Below are 25,735 nucleotides of genomic sequence, written 5' to 3' on the forward strand. Positions count from 1 at the left end.
TATCCTCTCACTAGGACCCAGCAGTGATCTCTTTCTGCTGCTAATTGACACACCCTTGCTTGATATTTAAAAACCCACAGTGTCTCCAGAGAGTCACCGGTGAACTATTTTCCTCTGTTCAGGCCTGGAGTTCTAGCTGTCGGCTAGTTTCTTCTTGGAGTTTCTTGGTGATTAGGGACGATAGGGGAGTCAGGGTATTGTAAGATGTGCCTAGGGGGTCTCCTCTCTCATTTTCCCTAGTTGTTGGGTTTCCCCCATTTTCCCATCGTCATACATTTGGTCCTTCCCTTCTACTTTGAAGAACCTAATATATAATACATAATTTCAGTTGTTTCACACTTTTTTGTTAAGTATATAATTCCACATGTGTTAATTCATAGTTTTGATGTCTTCAGTGTGAATGTACAATTTTCATAGTCATGAAAATACAGAAAAATCTTTAAATGAGGTGTGTCCAAACTTTTGGTCTGTAATGTATCAACCAGATATGGTCGTCATTGTGTCCATGGAGTAAGAGAGAGAAGTCACATGTCTTGTGATTTTACATCCAGTCCAAGAGGGGTATCTCCAGCCCCCGATGTGGGGGACTGATATCACCAGCCTATTGTATTCTCCCATTTTCCCCCATCACTGACTAAGAGCTATGATGAACCCTGGTAACCTCAGCTGATAGGACAGAAGGGAACTGGTGTTACGAGTTGTATACACCACCTTTACACAAATCTGCTTCTGATTTGCCCAGACTGAGCTTCTGTTCAGAGAAAAGTCCTTCCCCCTCCAGCAAAGCACACTGTCTTATATACACACTATATATATATATATATATATATAATAATATATATATAATAATATATGCTCACACACACACACATGAGTGGAGCAATATTCATGTGGGATAATATATGTATATATATTATATTATATGTATATTGACATCATAGGTCGACCTCAACTATCAGAGACAAAATGGGAAAACAAATCCTGAAAATCACATTGTCTGATTTGGAAAGAATTTTTTTAAATATATATAAATATGCATGTATTAAATGATAACAAATATTAATTTCATATATAAAGAGATAAAACTCAAATAAAAGATGCGACACCTTCCCATAATGGCTACAACCAGCGGGATCAAAAGAGAAAACGTATTCAGAACATACCCCGGCCCCCTCACACCACCCCAACGCCGTATTGCTGATGCTTCATCAGGGGCACTGTGATTTTCTTTGGATATTCTATCTCTCAATGTTAAAATTAATCAACCCTTAAAATTATAGACTGTTCATGTCTTTGTCAGTGGGCAAAGTTACAAAAACAGCAAGGGATCAAATACTTATTTCCTTCACTGTATATAGATATACACACACACACTGCTCAGAAAAATAAAGGGAACACTGAAATAACACATCCTAGATCTGAATGAATGAAATATTCTCATTGAATACTTTGTTCTGTATAAAGTTGAATGTGCTGACAACAAAATCACACAAAAATCATCAATGGAAATCAAATTTATTAACCAATGGAGGCCTGGATTTGGAGTCACCCCCAAAAGTAAAGTGGAAAAACACACTACAGGCTGATCCAACTTTGATGTAATGTCCTTAAAACAAGTCACAATGAGGCTCAGTATTGTGTGTGGCCTCCACGTGCCTGTATGACCTCCCTACAACGCCTGGGCATGCTCCTGATGAGGTTGCGGATGGTCTCCTGTGGGATCTCCTCCCAGACCTGAACTAAAGCATCCGCCAACTCCTGGACAGTCTGTGGTGCAACGTGACATTGCTGGATGGAGCGAGACATGATGTCCCAGATGTGCTCAATCAGATTCAGGTCTGGGGAACGGGAGGCCAGTCCATAGCTTCAATGCCTTCATCTTGCAGGAACTGCTGTCACACTCCAGCCACATGAGGTCTGGCATTGTCCTGCATTAGGGGGAACCCAGAGACAACCGCAGCAGCATATGGTCTCACAAGGGGTCTGAGGATCTCATCTCAGTACCTAATGGCAGTCAGGCTACCTCTGGCGAGCACACGGAGGGCTGTGCGGCCCTCCACACCATTACTGACCCACTGCCAAGCCGGTCATGCTGAAGGATGTTGCAGGCAGCAGATCGCTCTCCACTGCGTCTCCAGACTCTGTCATGTCTGTCACATGTGCTCAGTGAGAACCTGCTTTCATCTGTGAAGAGCACAGGGCGCCAGTGTCCTGTACGGTCTTGGGCTGTGAGCACAACCCCCATCTGTGGACGTCGGGCCCTCATACCACCCTCATGGAGTCGGTTTCTAACCGTTTGTGCAGACACATGCACATTTGTGGCATGCTGGAGGTCATTTTGCAGGGCTCTGGCAGTGCTCCTCCTGTTCCTCCTTGCACAAAGGCGGAGGTAGCGGTCCTGCTGCTGGGTTGTTGCCCTCCTACGGCCCCCTCCACGTCTCCTGGTGTACTGGCCTGTCTCCTGGTAGCGCCTCCAGCCTCTGGACACTATGCTGACAGACACAGCAAACCTTCTTGCCACAGCTCGCATTGATGTGCCACCCTGGATAAGCTGCACTACCTGAGCAACTTCTGTGGGTTGTAGAGTCCGTCTCATGCTACCACGAGTGTGAAAGCACAACCAACATTCAAAAGTGACCAAAACATCAGCCAGAAAGCATTGGTACTGAGATGTGGTCTGTGGTCCCCACCTGCAGAACCACTCCTTTATTGAGGGTGTCTTGCTAATTGCCGATCATTTCTACAAGTTGTTTGTTCCATTTGCACAACAGCATGTGAAATTGATTATCAATCAGTGTTGCTTCCTACGTGGACAGTTTGATTTCACAGAAGTTTGATTTACTTGGAGATACTGTATATTCTGTTAAGTGTTCCCTTTATTTTTTTGAGCAGTGTAGTATGGTTGGGTAGTAGTTAATAATTTCTGTCAATGACGTTGAGGACTTCCATTCTGCTATTGGATAATTTGGACATAATTGCTGGCACTGTATTGTCTCTCAAGATCTGTAACTTTTTTTCTGTGTGCGCATTTTTTGTCCAGTTATTATTGTATATATTTTGCATTTATAGATCGATATTTTGAGAGATATTTTCTTATATCTTATTATGCATTTATACTATGATCTCATATAATCGTGTTATACTTCATGCTTCACTGTTCTCTGTGGTGTCCTCGTTGGCCGTATCAATTTATGCTCCATGACGCGTGATCACGTGGTTCCCCACGTGCTTGTGGCGTGACGGATCATATGATGCGTTTGCCTTGGATGCGGCGGTGTAGCAGTGATTGCCATGTGTCATGCCACGCCCTCCCCACACCCATTGGCCGAGAGACTACACACCCCCTTTTCTATTGGCTCAAGGGCCCTTTTTAAACCCTACCCACCTTCATTGATGCCACCTCCTGACGAAGGCAGCCGTGCCAAAACGCGCATCACGGTGAGCGCAATTGAGGGGCGTATTCACATCCACTGGCTGTAAGTATTCTATAGGGTTCATGCTACACTCTTTTTGCTGCCGTTCTTTCATCTTTTTTCCTACTTGGGTGCATTTTCTAGGCATTAATATGTATTAGGATATACTTTTACCCTGTAGCCTAAGATACCACTTACAAAGATCTGCTGTCCCCGGTATGAGCTATCTATATTAGTCCCTATATATAGACAGCGGTGTGACTAACCTCTTATATAGCAACTACTTCTGACCTACCTCACAAGCACCTGCACTTTTATTGAATGCTTCACTGCATTTTAACAATATATTCTTATTTTTTGGCAGCCCAATTATGTATTTACATCAGAAAAGAATCATGTTAATTTGTCTCATGCTCCTCATTAGTGCTCCTCCATTGTTTTACTACTAACTGTCTCTGTTTCTGTGATTCAGATTTTTTTCCTGTATAAATTATAATTAATAACATTTTGTAATTTTTTCACTATTATATGGGACTCTGACTTGAAGTTTTTTCCTCGTTTCTTATGTATGGAGGAGCATGTGGGGCCCATTATACTGTATACTGGTTGGCCCACGACTTTGTCAAAGTTCTCATGTTTTGAGTTTTACATTCCTGATGTAGAATCAGTCTGGGTAAATGTACATGGACATGGCAATAATGGAAAGCTGCTAACTGGAGTTTGCTACAAGCCTCCTAATATAGCTGAACACGTAGAGGATGAAATGCTGCAACAAATTAAAAAGGCAACAAAAACAAGTAAAGGTGAAAAGTGTTGGATCCCTTGAAATTGTTTCAGAAAATGAAGTAATTCTCCCAGAAAATTATTGCAATTACATGTTTTGTTATACACGTTTACTTCCTTTGCGAGTATTGGAACAACACAAGAAAACAGAGAAAAAAAGGCAAATTAAACATAATCTCACACAAAATAGGCCAGAAAAAATTGTTGCCACCTAGCCAAAATTGAGGGTAAACAACTTTGTTTCAAGCATGTGAAGCTTGTTCAAACGCAATTGTGGCAAGTAACAGGTGTTGGCAATATGAAAATCACAACTAAAACTAGATAAAAAAGGGAGAAGTTGATTCAATCTTTGCATTGTGTGCATATGTGTGCCACACTAAGCATGGAGAAAACAGAAAAAGGAGACGAGAACTGTCTGAGGACTTGAGAACCAAAATTGTTGAAAAATATCAACAATTTCAAGGTTATAAGTCCATCTTTAGGGATCCGCATGTTCCTTTGTCCAAGGTGCGCAGCATAATCAATAAATTTACAACCCATACAGTCAAATATGGTGGAGGTTCAAAGGTGTTTTGGGGTTGTTTTGCTGCCTCTGGCACTAGGTGCCTTGACTGTGTGCAAGACATCATGAAATCTGAAGATTAGCAAAGGATTTTGGGTCACAATTTAGTGCCTAGTGTCAGAAAGCTGGGTTTGCGTCCTAGGTCATGGGTCTTCATACTTTACTTTCCCCTTGTTGACAGTGTGTTGCAGCCTCCCCTCTGGTTCCTCAGGAGGTATGAGAAACTCCTCAACGGCTTATTAGGGAGTTAGGTCTGTGGTGGTGTTTTTAGTTGTGCAGCTAGGGCCTTTCTTGTCTGTACAGAGACTAGTTGTGTGTAGTTGCAGCATTCTCCCCTGTGTGGGTTCTCCGGTGGTTATCAAGATGTGCTTTCTGGTTAAAACATTTTCCATATTCTGAACATGGAAAAGGCTTCTCCCCTGTGTGAGTTCTCTGATGTTTGATAAGCGTTGATTTGTCTGTAAAACATTTCCCACATTCTGAACATGAAAATGGCTTCTCCCCTGTGTGGGTTCTCTGGTGCTTAAGAAAACTAGATTTCTGGTTAAAACATTTCCCACATTCTGAACATGGAAAAGGCTTCTCCCCTGTGTGAGTTCTCTGATGTGTGATAAGAGTTGATTTGTCTGTAAAACATTTCCCACATTCTGAACATGGAAAAGGCTTCTCCCCTGTGTGAGTTCTCTGATGTTTGATAAGAGTTGATTTGTCTGTAAAACTTTTCCCACATTCTGAACATGGAAAAGGCTTCTCCCCTGTGTGAGTTCTCTGATGTGTGATAAGAGTTGATTTGTCTGTAAAACATTTCCCACATTCTGAACATGAAAATGGCTTCTCCCCTGTGTGAGTTTTGTGATGTTTGATAAGAGTTGATTTCTCTGTAAAACATTTCCCACATTCTGAACATGGAAAAGGCTTGTCCCCTGTGTGAGTTCTCTGATGGCTTATAAGATAGGATTTCTGTACAAAACATTTCCCACAATCTAAACATGAAAAAGGCTTCTCCCCTGTGTGAGTTCTCTGATGTTTGATAAGATTTGATTTCTGTACAAAACATTTCCCACATTCTGAACAGGAAAATGGTTTCTCTCCTGTGTGAGTTCTCTGATGTTTGATAAGATTTGATTTCTGTACAAAACATTTCCCACATTCTGAACAGGAAAATGGCTTCTCCACTGTGTGGGTTCTCTGATGTGCGATAAGGTTTGATTTCTGTACAAAACATTTCCCACATTCTGAACAGGAAAATGACTTCTCTCCTGTGGGAGTTATCTCATGCCTAACAAGATTTGATTTCCGATTAAAACATCTCCCACACTTGGAGCAAGAAAATCTATTCTTCACTGTGTGAATTTTTTGATGTTTAAGAAAAGACTTTTTGAGAGGAAAACTATTTCTATATTCTGAATGTGAAAATGGCTTCTTTGCATTAGGAGCAGTTTGTTTTTTAATGCTTATTTTGTGACTTTGATTTTCATTAGTAGTCGGTAATGAATCAGAAGACAGGACGTGTTTCATAGGATCAGATGACAGATCTTTGCTGGGAAGGGATGATGGTAAATCTGGAGAAACGTCAGTCACTTCAATTGTATTCTGTGGGATCTGAAAATTATCTGATTTGAAAATTGAAGATGTCAGCTGTCCCTCTGATCTCCGGGTACAGTTATCTGCCAAGAATAAAACCAATTATTATTTTTTAATAAAAAATCCTTGAATTTTATATTTCTGAACATTTCTACTTAAACTGTCCGTAAATAAAGGCAAGTTATATAAAAAAAAATTCACTTATTCACCAGGACAATGACCATCTAATAGAAAACCTCATAGGATGAACCAGTGGAGCGTGGTGTTCAACTGTTTGTTCATTCTGCCTCCCAAATATGGAGTAAAAGGCACAGGCTCTGTCCAGCCACTAAGATTAGGTAGCCTGGGACCAGTAGTACCATCCAGTCTGGCAGTATGGGTGTGTGTGCTGTCCAGCTGGAGTAATCTGCTCCCTGCTTCAGCCATATGGAAAGCACCGCACCCTACTAAAGCTGGAAGCATATTGCCGGAAGCTGCCAGATCCAGCCTTGTTCTCCTCTGGTTCAGTCCTCTGTGATCAGCTCCCGGCTTGTGTATTTGGTTCCTGGTGTGACCTCGGCCCGTTTACTGACTACTCTTGTGTCTTCTGATTTTGTACTTTCTCTGCCCTCCTGGTTCTGACCCGGCTACCTGACTATTCTGCTTCCCATCTCACTCCACAGAACAGCAGGTAACACCGTGGCCCAAGCCTAGGAGTATCTGTGTAAGGCCAGATCCATGTAGAGGGGTTAAAGGGTGATCAGCAAAGTAATTTGTGAAATCTGTAAACAGGGTAGATAGTGACAAGCCTGTTTGTGGTGGCCATCTTTTGAGCTGCCAGTAGACCATGAACAGCGCCCCCAATACATTGTGTCTGCGAACTACTCCAGGAAAATCTGCATTCCTAATAGCTAAATGTCGCTCCTTCCCTTCTTACCCTGCCATGTGCCCAGACAGTAGTGTACAACCGTATATAGGGGATTGTCAGATTCAAGAGAAGTTGGAAAATAATTTGTAAGGTCCATTTGTTTCCTATTATCCTTTGTGAAGAATTCCAAAATTATCACTACATAAAGTGACACACGTCAAATTTGAAAAATGGGGCCGATTAGGAACATAAAACTGTCTGCGGGAAGGGGTTAAATCAGAGGATTACTGAAGTCAAAAACTGAGCATAGACAATAAAACATCTACTGAAATGATCAAACTCAACAGTCTTCATCAGAGAAAAATGAGTAACTAGTGGAGAAACCTCTCTGGGGTAATTAGAGTCTGGGGCTCGGGGGCTCTTCATCATCTAAACTATCGTAAGGGACAATATTTTCTGTCACATGAGTGTCAAGAAGAAATATTAGACATTTAAAGTGAAGTTTTTTACAATACTGCAGAGCTGAGGGGTCTTAAATTTAGATCTCTGGCATTTGGAAGAGGCAATGGAGAACTTTTTGAAAGACTACCAGGGAGTTACAGAGACACATAAGTGAGGCCGGCCGATCCCACCACAATCAGACTATCATACAGAATGAACTTGTAAAAAAAAGAAAGAATATATGTAACATCCCCAACAACAAAATATGTATGAAGGAAGAAATCCAACACTAAACCGGAGTTGCACTCATTTATGGTGGACCATTGGAGGTATGATGAGTCCTGACCAGAAGAGTAGAGAAAGTATTAGTGCCTCCATTTCAGGAGAGATTGTGCAGGAATCTGAATTCTTTAGGATTGAAAACATAATGGAATTTATGACATGGAGTGAATCCATGAAACCAGGGCTCGAGCCATGCCACCACATCTCCTGCAGGCGTGAATAGAAGTATATTACAGCCATCAGCCACGCACAGCTTAAAGACATATCATGGCACAGGTGTAATGTTTTTTATGTAGTTTATCAAGATCCTGTTTGAAGTTAGTTGGTTTAAAAAGAAATTGAAAAGTATAAAGGGAAACTATTGTTATTGTACAGAAATTCACACTTGGTCCTCACTGCACATTTAATGTTATCGATCAAAAAAGCAAACTTTGGCCAGAAAGACTGGACCTGGTCTTGTAGGGACCATATGAGCACATTCAGCAGCACAGAAGGGAGAGAAGGTAGATTCATCCAATAAGATATCAGGGATCTAGGAAGCCAACAGCATCATTGGAAAAGTCACATGTATGATCGGCTCTAATCCTGCCATCTCCACCATTCTCATTACACAAGTATAAAACATAATAATGGTGGATAAAACAAGACTGAAGACATGACTTTTACAGCCGTCTACACATCATAGGGGAGATCTCATGACACCTTCTCTCCATCTACCTGATGATCCTGAGGAACATTGGGATCTTCTTGTTTACAGTCCTGTGGAAGAAGAGGAAGGGGACATCTCTCTGGTGTTGTCCTCTTACTGGATAGATCTGGAGGAAACACATACAGGGACTGAATTCATTCTTTACATACAGATAATTATAGGCCTTGTGTATTTAGTCCTGTCTATTACCTGGTGATGTGAGGGGCTGGGGAACCTCCATCATAATCTTGTACAGATCTTTGTGTCCTTCTAAATACTCCCACTCCTCCATGGAGAAATAGACAGCGACATCCTGACACCTTATAGGAACCTGACACATACAATGATACTGTCATCCCCTCGAACCCTTCATAGCGTTACTGTATAATGTCCCAGCATTCCCAACAGTGTCACCTCTCCAGTTAGCAGCTCAATCATCTTGTAGGCGAGTTCTAGGATCTGGTCATTGATGTCCTCATGTATCAGGGGGTGAGGTGGAGGCTCCATGATTAACCTCTGGTTATGGAGAGACACATTAATAAATCTCACTACATACATTTCCAGAGTCCTCACCTCTCCAGTTCTGTCCATCTGTTATTCCCATAGATAAGAATGATGTAATGTGACGTCATCAGAACCTCTCACCTCTCCAGTAAGCCGGAAGAGGATCTCTAGGGTGAGGTGTAATATCCTCTCCACCATCTTGTCCCTGTCCATATCCATCTTTGAAAGGTAAATCAGGAAAATTTTCTTATATAGACGATCTTCACTGAGTGGATCCGGTGTTGTAGAGACCTGAACGAGAAGAAGATGAGCCGATGTAACATCATAAAAATCCTGTGTAATAATACAATTACTGGAGATAATAAGGGGAAACATATGAGGAGATTTATTATTTTTTATTTAGTTTTTTCTTTACATCTAGTAATAAAACCTACATATTTTAGGTCATAGCAACAAGCAATTCCGTCCTCGAAGTCTGCAGCAGAATACGTTACTCATAGACTCACCTTCCATAACGCCAATTCTCGTCTCATTTTCCATCACTGGAATTGGCATTAGCAATAATGCAGGAGATATTTATTTCACGTGACATGAGAAATAACTACTTCATGATGAGGAAACATCTACTACTACGGATCTAAAACCATATTTGGAGACAGTCCGTCACTGACTACATCACCACTGGCCGTCTGTATGAATGTTTCCCGTCTTCCCCGAGCTGTAATCTATCAAGTTAGATCTCATGTCTGATTCACACACAGAAGTTTGAGGCTTTTATAAAAGCTGTTTTGCTTGCACAAATGCTGCGGAGAGAAATTATTTGATACTAAAGTCTACATGTAGAGTGTATTATGGGTTTTATTTCTAGCCTTAGGCTTTCCTATATTACAAGAAAAAACCCAGAAAAAAAGCAGATATTAAAAGGTTTCAAAAGAAAATTTACACCAACAATTCTTGTGAAAAGAAAAAACATGCAAAAAGCAGAAGACACATTGTGTAATTTTTTAACATATTATGAACTCTTTTGGGCACCAGAACATAGATGTACACCTCAGGGATGGCACAGGTGCGGCTGCAATAAAATCCCTGGCAGTTTAACCACTTGCGCCTGCAAAAAGCAAACATGGCATCTAATAAAGTGTGACAGAGTTCGGCTGAATGCCCTCCTCCCCCAAGTACTGGGCCTGTAATGTACAAAAGTCTATTAGGCCGGGCCAGAGGCAGAGTTCCATAACTTACTTTTTAACGCCTCCATAAACATTAGACTAAAGTTACATGGAAGCACTGATTTTGGTTGACTATATAATGTATTTGGGGACCTCCCTACAGATGCAGTCAGTCATACAAACCACAGGAAAGCTGGAATATTTGTGTATGGGGGAGTCTGGAGAGATAGCCGTGTGCCAAATGATCCTTCAGCCAACACTTATCTCATGTGTATGGGGCAGTTAGTATTACACTGACAGGCAGTGATAATACACGGCACTACAGTAGTACAGTGCATCACCTGAGCAATCAAAGGCTTCTGTGTTGTATGATCGCACTAATGAGAGTTATTTTAAAAAGTTTATAAAAAAGGTTTAAAAAAAGTTGTAAAGTGAAAATATCACAGTTTTAGCAAAAATAAATATTTGTCACTATAAGGAAAACATGCATATAATGAGAAAATGGAGAGGGAGGTCAGCTCACTGTTTATTTAATGCACCTTGTCTGAAGAACACCGCATGGAGTCACCCTGGTCAGGGACTGTGGAGACCCGGGGTCTTCTGTGGGCGTAATGCTACTCAAACAACACAGGGTGAGGGTAAAACAGCGTGGCAATACTTTATAGAAACCATAAAGCGGACATTAAACATACAGAACAGTCCCAGAAAATACCCAAGATGGTACATTACACAGTCTCATCCTTCCATCTCTGCCTTTCTGGGATAGAACAGCTGCGACTTTGGAGACTTCCAGGGCCGACTACCCGGGCCCCCACAGAGAGAAGGTAGCGGCAAGCTAAGGAAGTCAACAGTCCATCGAGGTACAAGACCAGGAGACCCGATGGTCCCATCCTGGCCTCTCCGAGAGTTTCCATGGGACCAGACGACCAGTGGGTCCCTCCTGGCAACTCCAAATGTCTCCATGGGTTCTAGGTGACCAGTGGGTCCCTCCTAGCAACACCAAAACAGCATATCCATGGGGCCATGTGACTTTTTCGTCCTCTCCTGGACTTCCCAAAAGTATCCATTGTCTCTCTGATGGTTAATGGAGCAGATCTGATACCCTTAGACTAGAATCATGTAGAATACAAATCTGTGTCTCTTTAGATGCCATGCAATCCATCTACTTTCCTGAAGGATGTCTCCCATTCTCCTTCCAAAGTCCTTCTGATGTTCCGTGATTCTCTGTCCCAAATTTCATTATGTCTACAGCACTACAGACACCCCTGTTTATATTTACATCTGTGTGAGGTCATAAAGCCCAGGTAAAAGAGGTAAGGGTGCAGGGATCACCTATCATTGTTTGAGCTAATCTATTTACATAGTTGGTATCACAGGGGCTGTTGTAAATAAACTTTCAGCTGACTTAGTACAATTTGTCATTAGCACAGTAAGCATGATTGCTTCCAAACGAATAGAATTCAGCATTCAGGGTTATACAAATGCTATGACCTTTTTGATCAGCAAGAGAAATACAGCCCCTGACGAAGCTACTGTAGTAGCGATACGCGTAGGGCTTACCTCTCTGCAGTGGACTCCCTCCGTAGGTATCTATGCCCTACGTGTATCGCTACTACAGTAGCTTCGTCATGGGTCGTATGTTTTTTAACCACTTGTGTGTCCCTACATGAAATAAAGTTGCTATTGTATTTCTTATTATTTTTGGATATGCATTATCTCACTGTGCAAGCTTTTCTCTACCTACTTCTTTATGTGCTTTGTTGCACAGTTACCATTGGCCCCCGTATCATATTTCAGTGATTTAGATTGTGTGGTGCCGACTGCCAAATATCTTAATAGATTAATGTCTTCTAATACATTTTTTAGCGGACCTGACGTGCATCCCACGTATTGCAGTTAACTCTCTATACACTCTATTAAATAAATGACCCCCTATAGTGTTACAATTGATGAAATTGTGTATTGAAAATTGCTGTACCGTTAGGTTTTCTTCAAATGTGTTGGTTTTATTAACATAGTTGCATGCTTTACAGGGTGTATGGCCACATTTAAAAAAACCCTTATAGGATAACCAAGTTACATTGCGTTTGATATTTGTTTCTTGCTTATTCCGCCTGGTGTAGAAGCCTTTTTGGATCCAAAACACAAACAAAATATGCAAAAGAATTTACAAAGTCTGGAGGATGCCATCTCACACATCAAAAAAACTACGTTTGAGAGAGATATCAAAGACTACGAGTCAAATTCAATTTACACATGGAAATGAAACAAACCAGGAGCTACTGTTCTGAAATACAGGTCACACAATAAATTCAAAGGAAATAGAGGAGAGCGGAGGTCAGCTTCACAAATCCTAATGTGTCCATGGGTTCCTCTAATTATAATTCTCTGAGGACTTATCTGATCCATCAGTGGGATCAACTAAAGAAAGATGGAACAAAAATAAATTCTCAAGAACGCCCCACAATCCAGCACAAAACAACGGGCGGACAGAAAGCTCAAACGTTCCCGGACATGTGCGTTCCATGCCGGAGTGCATCACGGTCTCCTATCTGCGCATGTGCATGTCCGGAAGCATGCGTACAACTCCGGATCGCATATGGTATTGGATTGCATACCACCAACATAGAAAAATCCTATCTCTGAGATCAGCATCATGGGAGACTAAAAACAAGTACTGCACATCCTCCCATCATGCAATAGGCATGTAGATCTACTTTATCACTACAAAAAATATGGGATGGTGGCCCACAGTATATTCCTAAATGGTCAAACTTGACCTCTATTGCACAATTAGAGATACACAAGGATCACCACACTTGTTAATGACGAAATAGTATAAGTGGAATATAATTGATAAGTAATAATTCTGATATAGAAGCTCAGATATCTCGGTGAAGTACAACAATATGTGAACCCCATTCACAGGGAACTGACTAGCAATGGGTAGAGCATAAAATCCAAAAATATAATCCAGAATGGGGCTGTAGTCACACAAAACAGGCATAGGAAATTTGCTCATTGAGTTCCTTAGGGGCTGGTGAATCCAGTCTAACAATCCACTCACTTTCCTTTCAGAGGATACATCTATTGTGATCACCTCCTCTCACATTGGGTTTAACCACCACAATGATACAAAAGGAGAGGTCTCCGGGTTCACCTCGATGTGCACTGTTCATGTGTCTCACTAATGGGATCTCCCGACCATGGCGTATATCGCCCAAATGCTCCCCTCCTCTCCTCCTAGACTCCCTCTTGATCTTGTCTACATATTCTAGGGGCAGGTGCATGTGGCCATATATACTAGTCCTGAGGTTTTACAGCTGGAATAATCCCACTGGAAAAAGATTTTAACCATGGAGGAACTTGAGAAAGATTTACATGGTCTCATCCAATTACATGTACAACATTCTCCAGAACTAAAGAAACCACAGATTCTTCTATCTAGCCAAGTCCCCTTGGGTGCAGTTTTTAAAGAAACTATGCACTAAACTTTCTGAAAGTTATTGTGGGAGTAGATTCCACAGCACCCTCAGGTCCGGGTCGACCACAAGTATATCCCAGTGTTTTCTGAGGATATGAAAGATACAGTCACTCTGATTGTCATAAGTTTTTCTTACTCGTGTAGTCCAATCTTCTTCTTGGTCTCTTGGATTGGTATGGTGGAGTGTCTGTCTCTACCATTTTTCTGCAAACGATGATGCGGAATCGAAAATGTACCATGAGTACCCTTTATCCCTTAATCTGGTGTTCAGGTCTATTGCCTGTATATTAAAATCTGTGACATTCGAGCAGTACTTTCTCAACCAGAAAAATTGGCCCTTGGGTTTTCCTCTTTGTATGGAGATGGGGGTGGTGGTTATCACACTTCAATAGTTTATTAGTGCTTGAAGGTTTATGGTAGAGGAGTGTCCCTAGGGTCCCATTTCAATCTTTCTTGATCAGTACATACAGGAACAGCAACTGGTAATAATTGGTGTTGGTCTGGTCCTTTAAACAAAATGTACTTTTCAGGTTATATCCTCAGTACCCTCACTTATCTTCCCTTCTTTTGAGGGCCACAGAGTCAGACTCTCCCGGCCCTTCTCCCTGCAAGTGCTGGTTGTCTATCGCCCTCCGGGCCCCTCCTGTCAGTTTGTGGATCATTTTGCCACTTGGCTTTCAAACTTTCTATCCTATGACATCCCCACCCTCATCATAGGAGACTTTAACATCCCAATTGGCGATCCATTCTCCCCATCTGCAGCTCATCTTTTATCGCTAACTTCCTCCTTCGGTCTTTCACAGCTTACTAATTCTCCTACACATGATGGAAATACTCTTGACCTTATCTTCGCCCGGCTCTGTTTAATACATGACTTTTCTAACGCTCCTCTTCCGCTCTCTGATCACAACCTTCTTTCATTCTCTGTGAAGAACTGTCACCCTGCTCAAGACACCCCCACTTTCCACACCTATAGAAATATACGCGCCATTAACACCCAGAAATTTATGAAAACATTGCAAACATCATTGGTCCCAATCTCCTCCCTCTCATGTCCCGACTCTGCACTAAAGCATTATAAAGAAATAAAGCTATGCGCCCTCGATGAAGCCGCACCTCCTACACAAAGAACAACTCGGCACAGATGGCGATAACCCTGGCACACACTACAAACACGTTTTCTCCAGCGGTGCTCCTGGTGCCGAACGGCTGTGGAGAAAATCTAATCTGGCCGAAGGTTTGATCCATTATAAATTTATGCTTAAAACCTATAACTCCGCCCTTCACCTCTCCAAACAATCCTACTTTAACAACCTCATCATCTCAAGGCCCAATAAGCCAAAACACCTGTTTGACACTTACTCTCTCCTTAATCAAACAGCACAAGGCCCGACCACCGACCTCTGCGCTGACGATCTGGCCAATTATTTCAAAGAAAAATTTGATCATATCAGACAGGAAATTTTCTCCCAATCCCAAAATGTTATGCATGCTCCCCCCCTCCCACACTGCATCTTGCTCATTTTCTGACTTCGAACCAGTCATGGAAGAAGTGACAAGGCTCCTTGCTTCCTCTCGCTCTACCACCTGCACCAGTGACCCTATTCCCTCACATCTCCTTCAGTCCCTTTCTCCAGCTGTCACCACTCACCTAACTAAAATATTCAACCTCTACCTCTTATCTGGTATTTTTCCCTCCTTTTTTAAACACGCCAGCATACATCCATTACTTAAAAAACCATCCCTCGACCAGAACTGCACGGCCAACTACAGATCTGTTTCCAATCTTCCTTTTATCTCTAAACTCCTGGAACGCCTGGTCCACTCCTGTCTAATACGCCATCTCTCAGATAACTCCCTTCTTGACCCTTTACATTCTACTGAAACTGCACTCACTAAAGTCTCTAATGATCTCCTAACAGCCAAATCTAATGGTCAATACTCCCTGCTGATTCTACTGGATCACTCTGCAGCATTAGACACTGTGGATCTACCTCTCTGACCGCTCCTTCACTGTGTCTTTTGCTGGCTCCTCTTCCTCTCACCTTCCCCTTATTGTCGGGGTTCCTTATTGTCGGGGTTCCTCAAGGATCAGTCCTAGGCCCCCTTCTTTTCACCTTATATACCGCTTCTATTGGACAAACAATCAGCAGATTCAGTTTTCAGTACCATCTCTATGCTGATGACACCCAATTATACACCTCTACTCCGGACTTCACCCCTGCATTATTACAAAATACCAGTGATTGTCTTTCCGCCATCTCTAACACTATGTCCTCCCTCTATCTAAAACTGAATCTGTCAAAAACTGAACTACTCGTATTTCCTCCCTCCACTATCCTACTTGCGCCCAATATTGCCACTTCAGTTTGTGGCTCCACCATTACTCCCCAGCAACCAGCAACAAGCCCACTTGTTGGTCTTGGGTTCATACTCGATTCAGATCTTTCCTTCACTCCTCAGATCAAATCACTCGCTCGTGTCATCTACACCTCAAAAACATCTCTAGAATCAGATATTTTCTTACCTTTGACTCGGCAAAAATTCTTACTGTAGCTCTTATTCATTCTTGTCTAGACTATTGCAACTCTTTACTAATCGGTCTCCCTCTTTCTAAACTCTCCCCTCTCCAATCCATCCTGATCGCAACAGCCAGGATCATATTCTTCTCCAACCGCTACACCAATGCCTCTTCCCTGTGCCAGTCATTGTACTGCTTGCCCATCCAATACAGAGTTCAATATAAACTTATCACTCTCACCCACAAAGCGCTCCACGATTCAGCACCACTCTTCATCTCCTCCCTCGTCTCAGTCTACCACCCTTCCCGTACCCTCCATTCTGCCAATGACTTAAATCTAAAATCTTCCATAATCCGAGTCTCCCACTCCCGCCTCCAAGATTTCTCGCGTGCTGCACCAATTCTTTGGAATGCACTACCCAGGACAATTCAATTAATTCCTAATACTCACAGTTTTAAGCGAGCCATAAAAACCCATTTCTTTAGACTGGCCTATCACCTCAACACACTTATCTAACTGTCCCAGTTTGGCCCATATTAAAATTTTCTTCAAAATCATGCTCATACCATTCATGCACTGATTAGCCTCTGTCTGTACTGTACACATACTGGCTGGCAACCAGTTCATGTAGTGTTACGTACTTACCCTATTTACTATATTAAGGCTGTATTATAGAATATATCTACATTTTACCTTTATGTCTCCCCTATTTCCTTACAGACTGTAAGCTTGCGACCCTCACTCCGTTTAACATCTGAGTTATGCTTATTCTGTAAAGTCTGTATTGTCTGTATAAATCCCCCCTAAAATTGTAAAGTGCTGTGGAATATGTTGGTGCTATAAAAATAAAAATTATGATTAGAATTAAATTCAGATGTAAATCTAAGGCCCACTCTATTGATGTTGAGTTCCCCGACAAATTAAAAAGATTGTTCACTCGTCCCCGACCAGATGATAAAAATGTAGTCAATATATTTGTACCATACCCCAGTATATGGATGCCACCACTTATAATCATCAAAGAATATTATGTTTTCCTCCCATCAGTCCAGGGATAAGTTAGCACATGAGGGGGCACAGGGGTTCCCCATCGCAGTACCCCTGAGCTGGAGGAAGTACTGCCTGTCAAAAAGAAAGAAGTTATGAGTAAGAGTGAATTTTAGAAGATCCTCCATGAAGTCATTATGTCTGCTACACTGTACTGATCTCGATTAAAAGAAACGTCTTACCCCTCTGATACCATCCTCAGGCCGTATATTACTGTACAAAGCCTCGATATCTAGTAAGGCCGGCTGCTCCCCTACATGCATGTATACATGCTCGAGGGTCTACATGGAGGGGAGCAGGCAAAGGGAAAACCAACTCCAGAGGGATTATTCCAACTGCAGGACCTCAGGCGGTACTGTGGGGGCATCAAACATACTGCATAAAGGGCATAATGGGGGCATTACACTGTGTGGGGGCATCATACATCCTGCATAAGGGGCATAATGGGGGCATTACACTGTGGGGGGGCATCATACATCCTGCATAAGGGGCATAATGGGGGCATTACACTGTGTGGGGCACCATACATCCTGCATAAGGGACATAATGGGGGCATTACACTGTGGGGGGGATCATACATCCTGCATAAGGGGCATAATGGGGGCATTACACTGTGGGGGGGCATCATACATCCTGCATAAGGGGAATAATGGGGGCATTACACTGTGTAGGGGCATCATACATACTGCATAAGGGGTATAATGGGGGCATTACACTGTGTGGGGGCATCATACATACTGCATAAGGGGCATAATGGGGGCATTACACTGTGTGGGGGCATCATACATCCTGCATAAGGGGCATAATGGGGGCATTACACTGTGGGAGGCATCATACATCCTGCATAAGGGGCATAATGGGGGCATTACACTGTGTGAGGGCATCATACATACTACATAAGGGGCATAATGGGGGCATTACACTGTGTGAGGGCATCATACATCCTGTATAAGGGGCATAATGGGGGCATTACACTGTGGGGGGGCATCATACATCCTGCATAAGGGGCATAATGGGGGCATTACACTGTGGTGGGCATCATACATCCTGCATAAGGGGAATAATGGGGGCATCATACATCCTGCATAAGGGGCATAATGGGGGCATTACACTGTGTAGGGCATCATACATCCTGCATAAGGGGCATAATGGGGGCATTACACTGTGGTGGGCATCATACATACTGCATAAGGGGCATAATGGGGGCATTACACTGTGGGGGCATCATACATCCTGCATAAGGGGTATAATGGGGGCATTACACGGTGTGTGGGCATCATACATACTACATAAGGGGCATAATGGGGGCATTACACTGTGTGGGGGGGCATCATACATCCTGCATAAGGGGCATAATGGGGGCATTACACTGTGTGGGGACATCATACATCCTGCATAAGGGGCATAATGGGGGCATTACACTGTGGGGGTCCCGTACTCTGAGAACAATACGTTTCCTCCCTTCTTGTCTCCATAGTTGGGTCGTATGTATCTATTACAGGAAACAGAACAGAAACCTTATGATTCTTATAAAGGGACAACACAAGACCCCCAAAGAGTCTCCGTGCTGAAGGGGTTAATGCCCCCTGCGCCCAGTAATGGGGTCTCCACATACCTCCACCTGCAGAGCCGCCACCACATATATGGCTGTTGTGTGCGCACAGGAGCTGTGATGAGGTCACAGGAGGGGAGGAGTCAGGGGTCACATGATCAGGGGCCTCAGTGGATGCAGGACTCTGCTGTGCTGGTTGTCAGGTAGCGTCTAGTTTGGAGTTGATCTCTTGAGGGGGAGGAGTGATTTCATTCTATCATGACGTCACCGGAAGGGGCGGGGCTTCTCAGTCCAGTGGACACTCTTCCACCTGCAGCTGCAGCAGTGCACATTGGGCCGGGACAGGAGGATGGTGATGAGGAGCTCGTGTTCAGCGTTGTGCTGTGAGGACTAAGGTGGGGGGAACTGACCATGTGGATAAATGCTGTGGAGGCATAAAGGGGGCTGTGTGGGTGGTGTGAGAGGCATGGGGTATGTAGAGGGGCATCCAGGGGGCTGTGTGGCTGGTGTGAGGAGGCATGGGGTATGTAGAGGGACATCCAGGGGGCTGTGTGGCTGGTGTGAGGGGCATGGGGTATGTAGAGGGGCATCCAGGGGCTGTGTGGCTGGTGTGAGGAGGCATGGGGTATGTAGAGGGACATCCAGGGGGCTGTGTGGCTGGTGTGAGGGGCATGGGGTATGTAGAGGGACATCCAGGGGGCTGTCTGGCTGGTGTGAGGGGGCATGGGGTATGTAGAGGGGCATCCAGGGGGCTGTGTGGCTGGTGTGAGGGGCATGGGGTATGTAGAGGGACATCCAGGGGGCTGTGTGGCTGGTGTGAGGGGCATGGGGTATGTAGAGGGACATCCAGGGGGCTGTCTGGCTGGTGTGAGGGGGCATGGGGTATGTAGAGGGGCATTCAGGAGGCTGTGTGGCTGGTGTGAGGAGGCATGAGGTATGTAGAGGGACATCCAGGGGGCTGCCTGGCTGGTGTGAGGGGCATGGGGTGTGTAGAGGGACATCCAGGGGGCTGTGTGGGTGTGAGGAGGCATGAGGTATGTAGAGGGACATCCAGGGGGCTGCGTGGCTGGTGTGAGGAGGCATGGAGTATGTAGAGGGGCATCCAGGGGGCTGTGTGGCTGGTGTGAGGAGGCATGGGGTATGTAGAGGGGCATCCAGGGGGCTGTGTGGCTGGTGTGAGGAGGCATGGGGTATGTAGAGGGACATCCAGGGGGCTGTGTGGCTGGTGTGAGGAGGCATGGGGTATGTAGAGGGACATCCAGGGGGCTGTGTGGCTGGTGTGAGGAGGCATGGGGTATGTAGAGGGACATCCAAGGGGCTGTGTGGCTGGTGTGATGGGCATGGGGTATGTAGAGGGACATCCAGGGGGCTGTGTGGCTGGTGTGAGGGGGCATGGGGTATGTAGAGGGACATCCAGGGGGCTGTGTGGCTGGTGTGAGGAGGCATGGGGTATGTAGAGGGACATCCAGGGGGCTGTGTGGCTGGTGTGAGGAGGCATGGGGTATGTAGAGGGACATCCAGGGGGCTGTGTGGCTGGTGTGAGGAGGCATAGGGTATGTAGAGGGGCATCCAGGGGGCTGTGTGGCTGGTGTGAGGAGGCATGGGGTATGTAGAGGGACATCCAGGGGGCTGTGTGGCTGGTGTGAGGAGGCATGGGGTATGTAGAGGGACATCCAGGGGGCTGTGTGGCTGGTTTGAGGAGGCATGGGGTATGTAGAGGGACATCCAGGGGGCCGTGTGGCTGGTGTGAGGAGTCATGGGGTATGTAGAGGGACATCCAGGGGGCCGTGTGGCTGGTGTGAGGAGTCATGGGGTATGTAGAGAGACATCCAGGGGGCCGTGTGGCTGGTGTGAGGGGGCATGGGGTATGTAGAGGGACATCCAGGGGGCCGTGTGGCTGGTGTGAGGGGGCATGGGGTATGTAGAGGGACATCCAGGGGGCTGTGTGGCTTATGTGAGGAGGCATGGGGTATGTAGAGGGACATCCAGGGGGCTGTGTGGCTGGTGTTAGGAGGCATGGGATATATACAGGGGCATCCAGGGGTCTGTGTGGGTGGTGTGAGGGGGCATGTGATATGTAGAGGGGCATCTAGGGAGCTGCGTGGCTGGTGTGAGGAGGCATGGGGTATGTAGAGGGGCATCCAGGGGGCTGGTGTGAGGAGGCATGGGATATGTAGAGGGACATCCAGGGAGCTGTGTGGTTTGTGTGAGTAGGCATGGGATATGTAGAGGGACATCCAGGGGACTGTGTGGCTGGTGTGAGGGGCATGGGGTGTGTAGAGGGACATCCAGGGGGCTGTGTGGGTAGTGTGAGTAGGCATGGGGTGTGTAGAGGGACATCCAGGGGGCTGTGTGGCTGGTGTGAGGAGGCATGGGGTATGTAGAGGGACATCCAGGGGGCTGTGTGGGTGGTGTGAGGAGGCATGGGATATGTAGAGGGACATCCAGGGGGCTGTGTGGGTTGTGTGAGGAGGCATGGGATATGTAGAGGGTCATCCAGGGGGCTGTGTAGGTGGTGTGAGGAGGCATGGGATATGTAGAGGGACATCCAGGGGGCTGCGTGGGTGGTGTGAGGAGGCATGGGGTATGTAGAGGGACATCCAGGGGGCTGTGTGGGTGGTGTGAGGAGGCATGGGGTATGTAGAGGGACATCCAGGGGGCTGTGTGGGTGGTGAGGAGGCATGGGGTATGTAGAGGGACATCCAGGGGGCTGTGTGGGTGGTGAGGGGGCATGGGGTATGTAGAGCGGCATCCAGGGGGCTGTGTGGCTGGTGTGAGGGGCATGGGGTATGTAGAGGGGCATCCAGGGGGCTGGTGTGAGGTGACATGGGGTACGAGGACGGTGGCCGACACAACCTCCTTAAAGACGATAGCACGCCATTTTAAAATCTGTCATGGGAGAAATCCTGAAACCTTTATGGTACGTGGTATTGATGTCATCCATAGTGGCATTAGGGGTGGAAATGTAAAAAAGTTCTGGCTCAAGGGGAAACCAAATGGATAGTGGAACTGGGAACAATGACGCCAAATGGCCTTAATGAGGCCCTGAGCTTCACCCATTTCTTTAATAGATATATTCTTTGTGGTATTTTTATACAATTGTATGTGTTGATTTTAATTAGTTTTCTTTGTCATTTGTAACTTTCCCGCTCCATAGTCTATATGCACCATCTATATGGATCACCTACATATGGTTAATCAATATGAGGATACTACGAGCAACAATTAAATTGGACCAAGAAAATAGATTTTTGTACTGACAGAATCGTGTTGCAATTATAGGAAGATGATACTTCTTACTCTAACACATTTTTGCATTATTAAGTAGTTGCGTTACTATACTTGTCTAAATGCGTTGCTGTGTTCTCTTTGGCGAGCGCGTGGGTGCTATGCCTCCTCTTGCCTCTGCGTCATGCACGGCATCTGCATGGTGTCTGCACATGTTCGGGGGTCATGGCAACGTGTCCTGGTTCCCTGTCATGCGTGGTTCACCTTGATGGCCGTGCGTGACGCATCTGGCTCGGGCGGTTCAGCGCGCATGCGCTGATGGTCCAGGAGATGATTGGTCCGTTGTGGTCACGTAACCGCAGGCCCTAAAGTATATTTAAACAGACATGGAAGGTCCTATTAAACAATCCCCCCGAGGAAGCCATAGGATATACCACGCGAAACACGCATTGGGGTCCTTGTTTATTCTGAGTGCTGATCTAATATGGGTAAGAGTGCAATATAATTCTCTAGCATTTCTTAATAGGGCACTATAGGCCATATGGCACGTGGTACATATCCATAGTGATGAAATATACCATAATTTTGTACCAGTGCATAAATGCCTTGAATTCGAGCACTTCTTGCACTTTGTCCTAATAGATATGTAACATCTATTATTATGTTGTATATGTGTCACCCAGTTTGGTTGTCTGTGTGTCGTCCTTTTTAATCATGTTTGTCTTTTCTGTATATTGTTTACAATAAAGTTTTTTGATTCTTTGCCATATTCTCCGTATTTGGTTCGTTTTTTCTATATAACGGCAGAAACAAGTCCGGGGGCGCCTCCCGCCAGAGAAAATATAGAAATAGTCCTTGGATGAGTTCAATGGATCCAGCAGATGAAGGACACAACACAGTCCCACGTGGTAACTTCTATCAATCCACACACGCCACGAGGGTCTGGCCGCAGCCTGAGACCCTCCAGCGTCGGGAGGCACCACGCAACTGACTGGGCCAAACATGAGTCTATTGTTCTGTCTACTGGGATCAGCCCCTGGATGGGGGAAGGGTTCACACCCTCTAGATGCAACAAGAGATGTTGACCTAGGCCTGATTACATTACAGTCCATGAACACAGGCTGGGGGAGGGACACGCTGTTAGGCTGTGTGCCCACGATGCGTTTAAGCACCAGCAAAAACTCTGCAGAAATGCTTAAACGCTTGGTAGAAGGTCTGCCATGTTCCCCAATGATAATCTGTGCTGTGCACATGCTGCGGAAATTTCCGCTGCGCATTATCATTGCGGAAAAATACGCAGCATGTCAATTAATTTTGCGGACATGCAGCGTAATTACTGTAATTGACTTGCATTGAAACGCATATTATCCGTGTCAGCACATTTGCACACATGGATAATATGCGTTTCTATGTGCGGATGGTACCCGGGTGTGGAGGACAGGAGACTCTCCTCCGGACCTGTGTACCATAGAACCTGTGAAAAAAAGAATAAATAAAAAATAAATATTATACTTACCTTCTGATGGCCCCCGCTCTCCTAGTCTTCACTTGCCGGCAGCGTGCTGTGGACTGAAGGACCTGCGCTGACGTCATTTAGTCATGTGACGGCAGGTCCTTCAGTGTACCGCAAGCTGGGGAAAAAAACGCAGCACTACCAACTATTTTGCGGCAGTGCTGCGTTTTTGCCGCCAGTGACTTGCATTAGAAGGCATGCATTCCGCTTCACTAGATAAGTACATGCGGAATACAAGCGTTCAATGTGCGGATGGTACGCAGGTCTAGAGGAGAGAAGACTCTCCTCCGGACCTGCGTACCATAGACACTGTGAAAAAAAGAAAATAAAAAATAAATGTTATTTACCTTCTGGCGGCCCGCGCTGCACTCGTCCTCCCATGCCGGCAGAACGCGATGGACTGAAGGACCTGCGCTGACTTCATAGTCATGTGACGGGTCACGCGACGCTGACGTCGGCAGGTCCTTCAGTGTACCGCGATCTGCCGGCAGCCAGAACGGAGCAAAGCAAGACACCGGGGGCCATCAGAGGGTAAGTATAGATTTATTTTTTTATTTTTTACCATTCTTTTATGGTCACACTATATATGCCGGTTGCATGGATTTATATAGTGTGACCAAGTTGTCAAGCACTTTCCAAGTGATGCTAAAATCTCTTGGAAAGCGCTTGTCAACCCGCATGCGGAAATGCAAGTGAAGAACGCACTGTTAGTCATATTGGATAAAACAAGTTGCTGAGGTTAGGACCACCAGGGACCCCAATGTTACTTAGGAAAGACTATGTCCATATTTAATAAAAAAAAATTCACTTATGCTTAGCACAGGTCTGTCCGTCCATTCATGGATTCTGTATGGGACTAAAAAATAGGCCATCACAGCACTCGGCTGTCACTTATGTACATAAATGCATAGAAAATATTAACTCCTCGAGCTAAATTGCTGCATTGTCACCTTAAAAGAACTCTGCACCTGATTAATGTCTTGATGAGAGGGCGGGGGTGAAGGACGCAGCTCCTGATTCATTAAGAGACATATTGATCAGAAGCGTCTGATGGCTGGACAGCGCCTCCATGCTATGCCACTGACTGGAGTAGGATTTGTAGCGACCACCGCTGCTCATGATGAAGTTGCCAAACAGCAGTCATCACGACCCGGCCCACTTACCCATAAAAATGGCATTAGAAAGCAAAAAGGTGCAACGTTTTTACATAGTCATCAGTTGCATCCAAATTATACGATTGAGCATTTTATAACAGAAATCTGGAGTAAACACTATGATGAATAGGGTCCTAGGGGTTTGTTCCGTTTAAGCTGAGTTGATGCAGGTCTGTGCTATGATGTCAATTGAAGTTAAGAAACCCTTTTATCTACAGATGCATCTCACTAAATTAGAATATCATCAAAAAGTTACTTTGTCAGTTCTTCAATACAAAAAGTGAAACTCATATATAGAGTCATTACAAACAGAGTGATCTATTATATAGAGTCATTACACGCAGAGGGATCTATTATATAGAGACATTACACACAGAGGGATCTATTATATAGTCATTACACACAGAGTGATCTATTATATAGAGTCATTACAGACAGAGGGATCTATTATATAGTCATTACACACAGGGATCTATTATATAGAGACATTACACACAGAGTGATCTATTATATAGAGTCATTACACACAGAGGGATCTATTATATAGAGTCATTACACACAGAGGGATCTATTATATAGAGTCATTACACGCAGAGGGATCTATTATATAGAGTCATTACACGCAGAGGGATCTATTATATTGAGTCATAACATGCAGAGGGATCTATTATATAGAGTCATTACACGCAGAGGGATCTATTCTATAGAGTCATTACACGCAGAGGGATCTATTCTATAGAGTCATTACACGCAGAGGGATCTATTCTATAGAGTCATTACACGCAGAGGGATCTATTCTATAGAGTCATTACACAGAGGGATCTATTCTATAGAGTCATTACACACAGAGGGATCTATTTCAAGTGTTTATTTTTGTTAATGTTGATTATGGTTTACAGCCAATGAAAACACAACAGTCATTATCTCAGTAAATTAGAATACTTTTATAACAGCTTGAAAAATTA

The 25,735-nt window shown here is 44.5% G+C and overlaps 1 protein-coding gene and 1 long non-coding RNA gene across 2 annotated transcripts; one reads left to right on the top strand and one right to left on the bottom strand.

Annotated features, from left to right (window-relative positions):
- Positions 1–6,178: 6,178 nt before the first annotated feature.
- LOC141248513 (gastrula zinc finger protein XlCGF66.1-like) lies at positions 6,179–19,140 on the bottom strand. The gene is made up of 6 exons (XM_073669370.1): positions 18,939–19,140; positions 9,246–9,395; positions 9,015–9,116; positions 8,811–8,931; positions 8,630–8,727; positions 6,179–6,425 (listed from the first exon to the last, which is right to left on the bottom strand). The coding sequence occupies exons 2-6, from the start codon at positions 9,321–9,323 to the stop codon at positions 6,393–6,395; spliced, it is 432 nt and encodes a 143-aa protein (XP_073525471.1). The 5' UTR covers positions 9,324–9,395; positions 18,939–19,140; the 3' UTR covers positions 6,179–6,392.
- LOC141248514 (uncharacterized) lies at positions 19,037–22,872 on the top strand. The gene is made up of 2 exons (XR_012311714.1): positions 19,037–19,270; positions 22,033–22,872. It is a non-coding gene; the product is annotated as an uncharacterized lncRNA (long non-coding RNA).
- Positions 22,873–25,735: the final 2,863 nt, after the last annotated feature.

This window comes from Phyllobates terribilis, unplaced genomic scaffold (genome assembly GCF_046119375.1).
Source record: "Phyllobates terribilis strain yellow unplaced genomic scaffold, ASM4611937v1 Scaffold_3722__1_contigs__length_71533, whole genome shotgun sequence".
NCBI classification, from domain to species: domain Eukaryota; kingdom Metazoa; phylum Chordata; class Amphibia; order Anura; family Dendrobatidae; genus Phyllobates; species Phyllobates terribilis.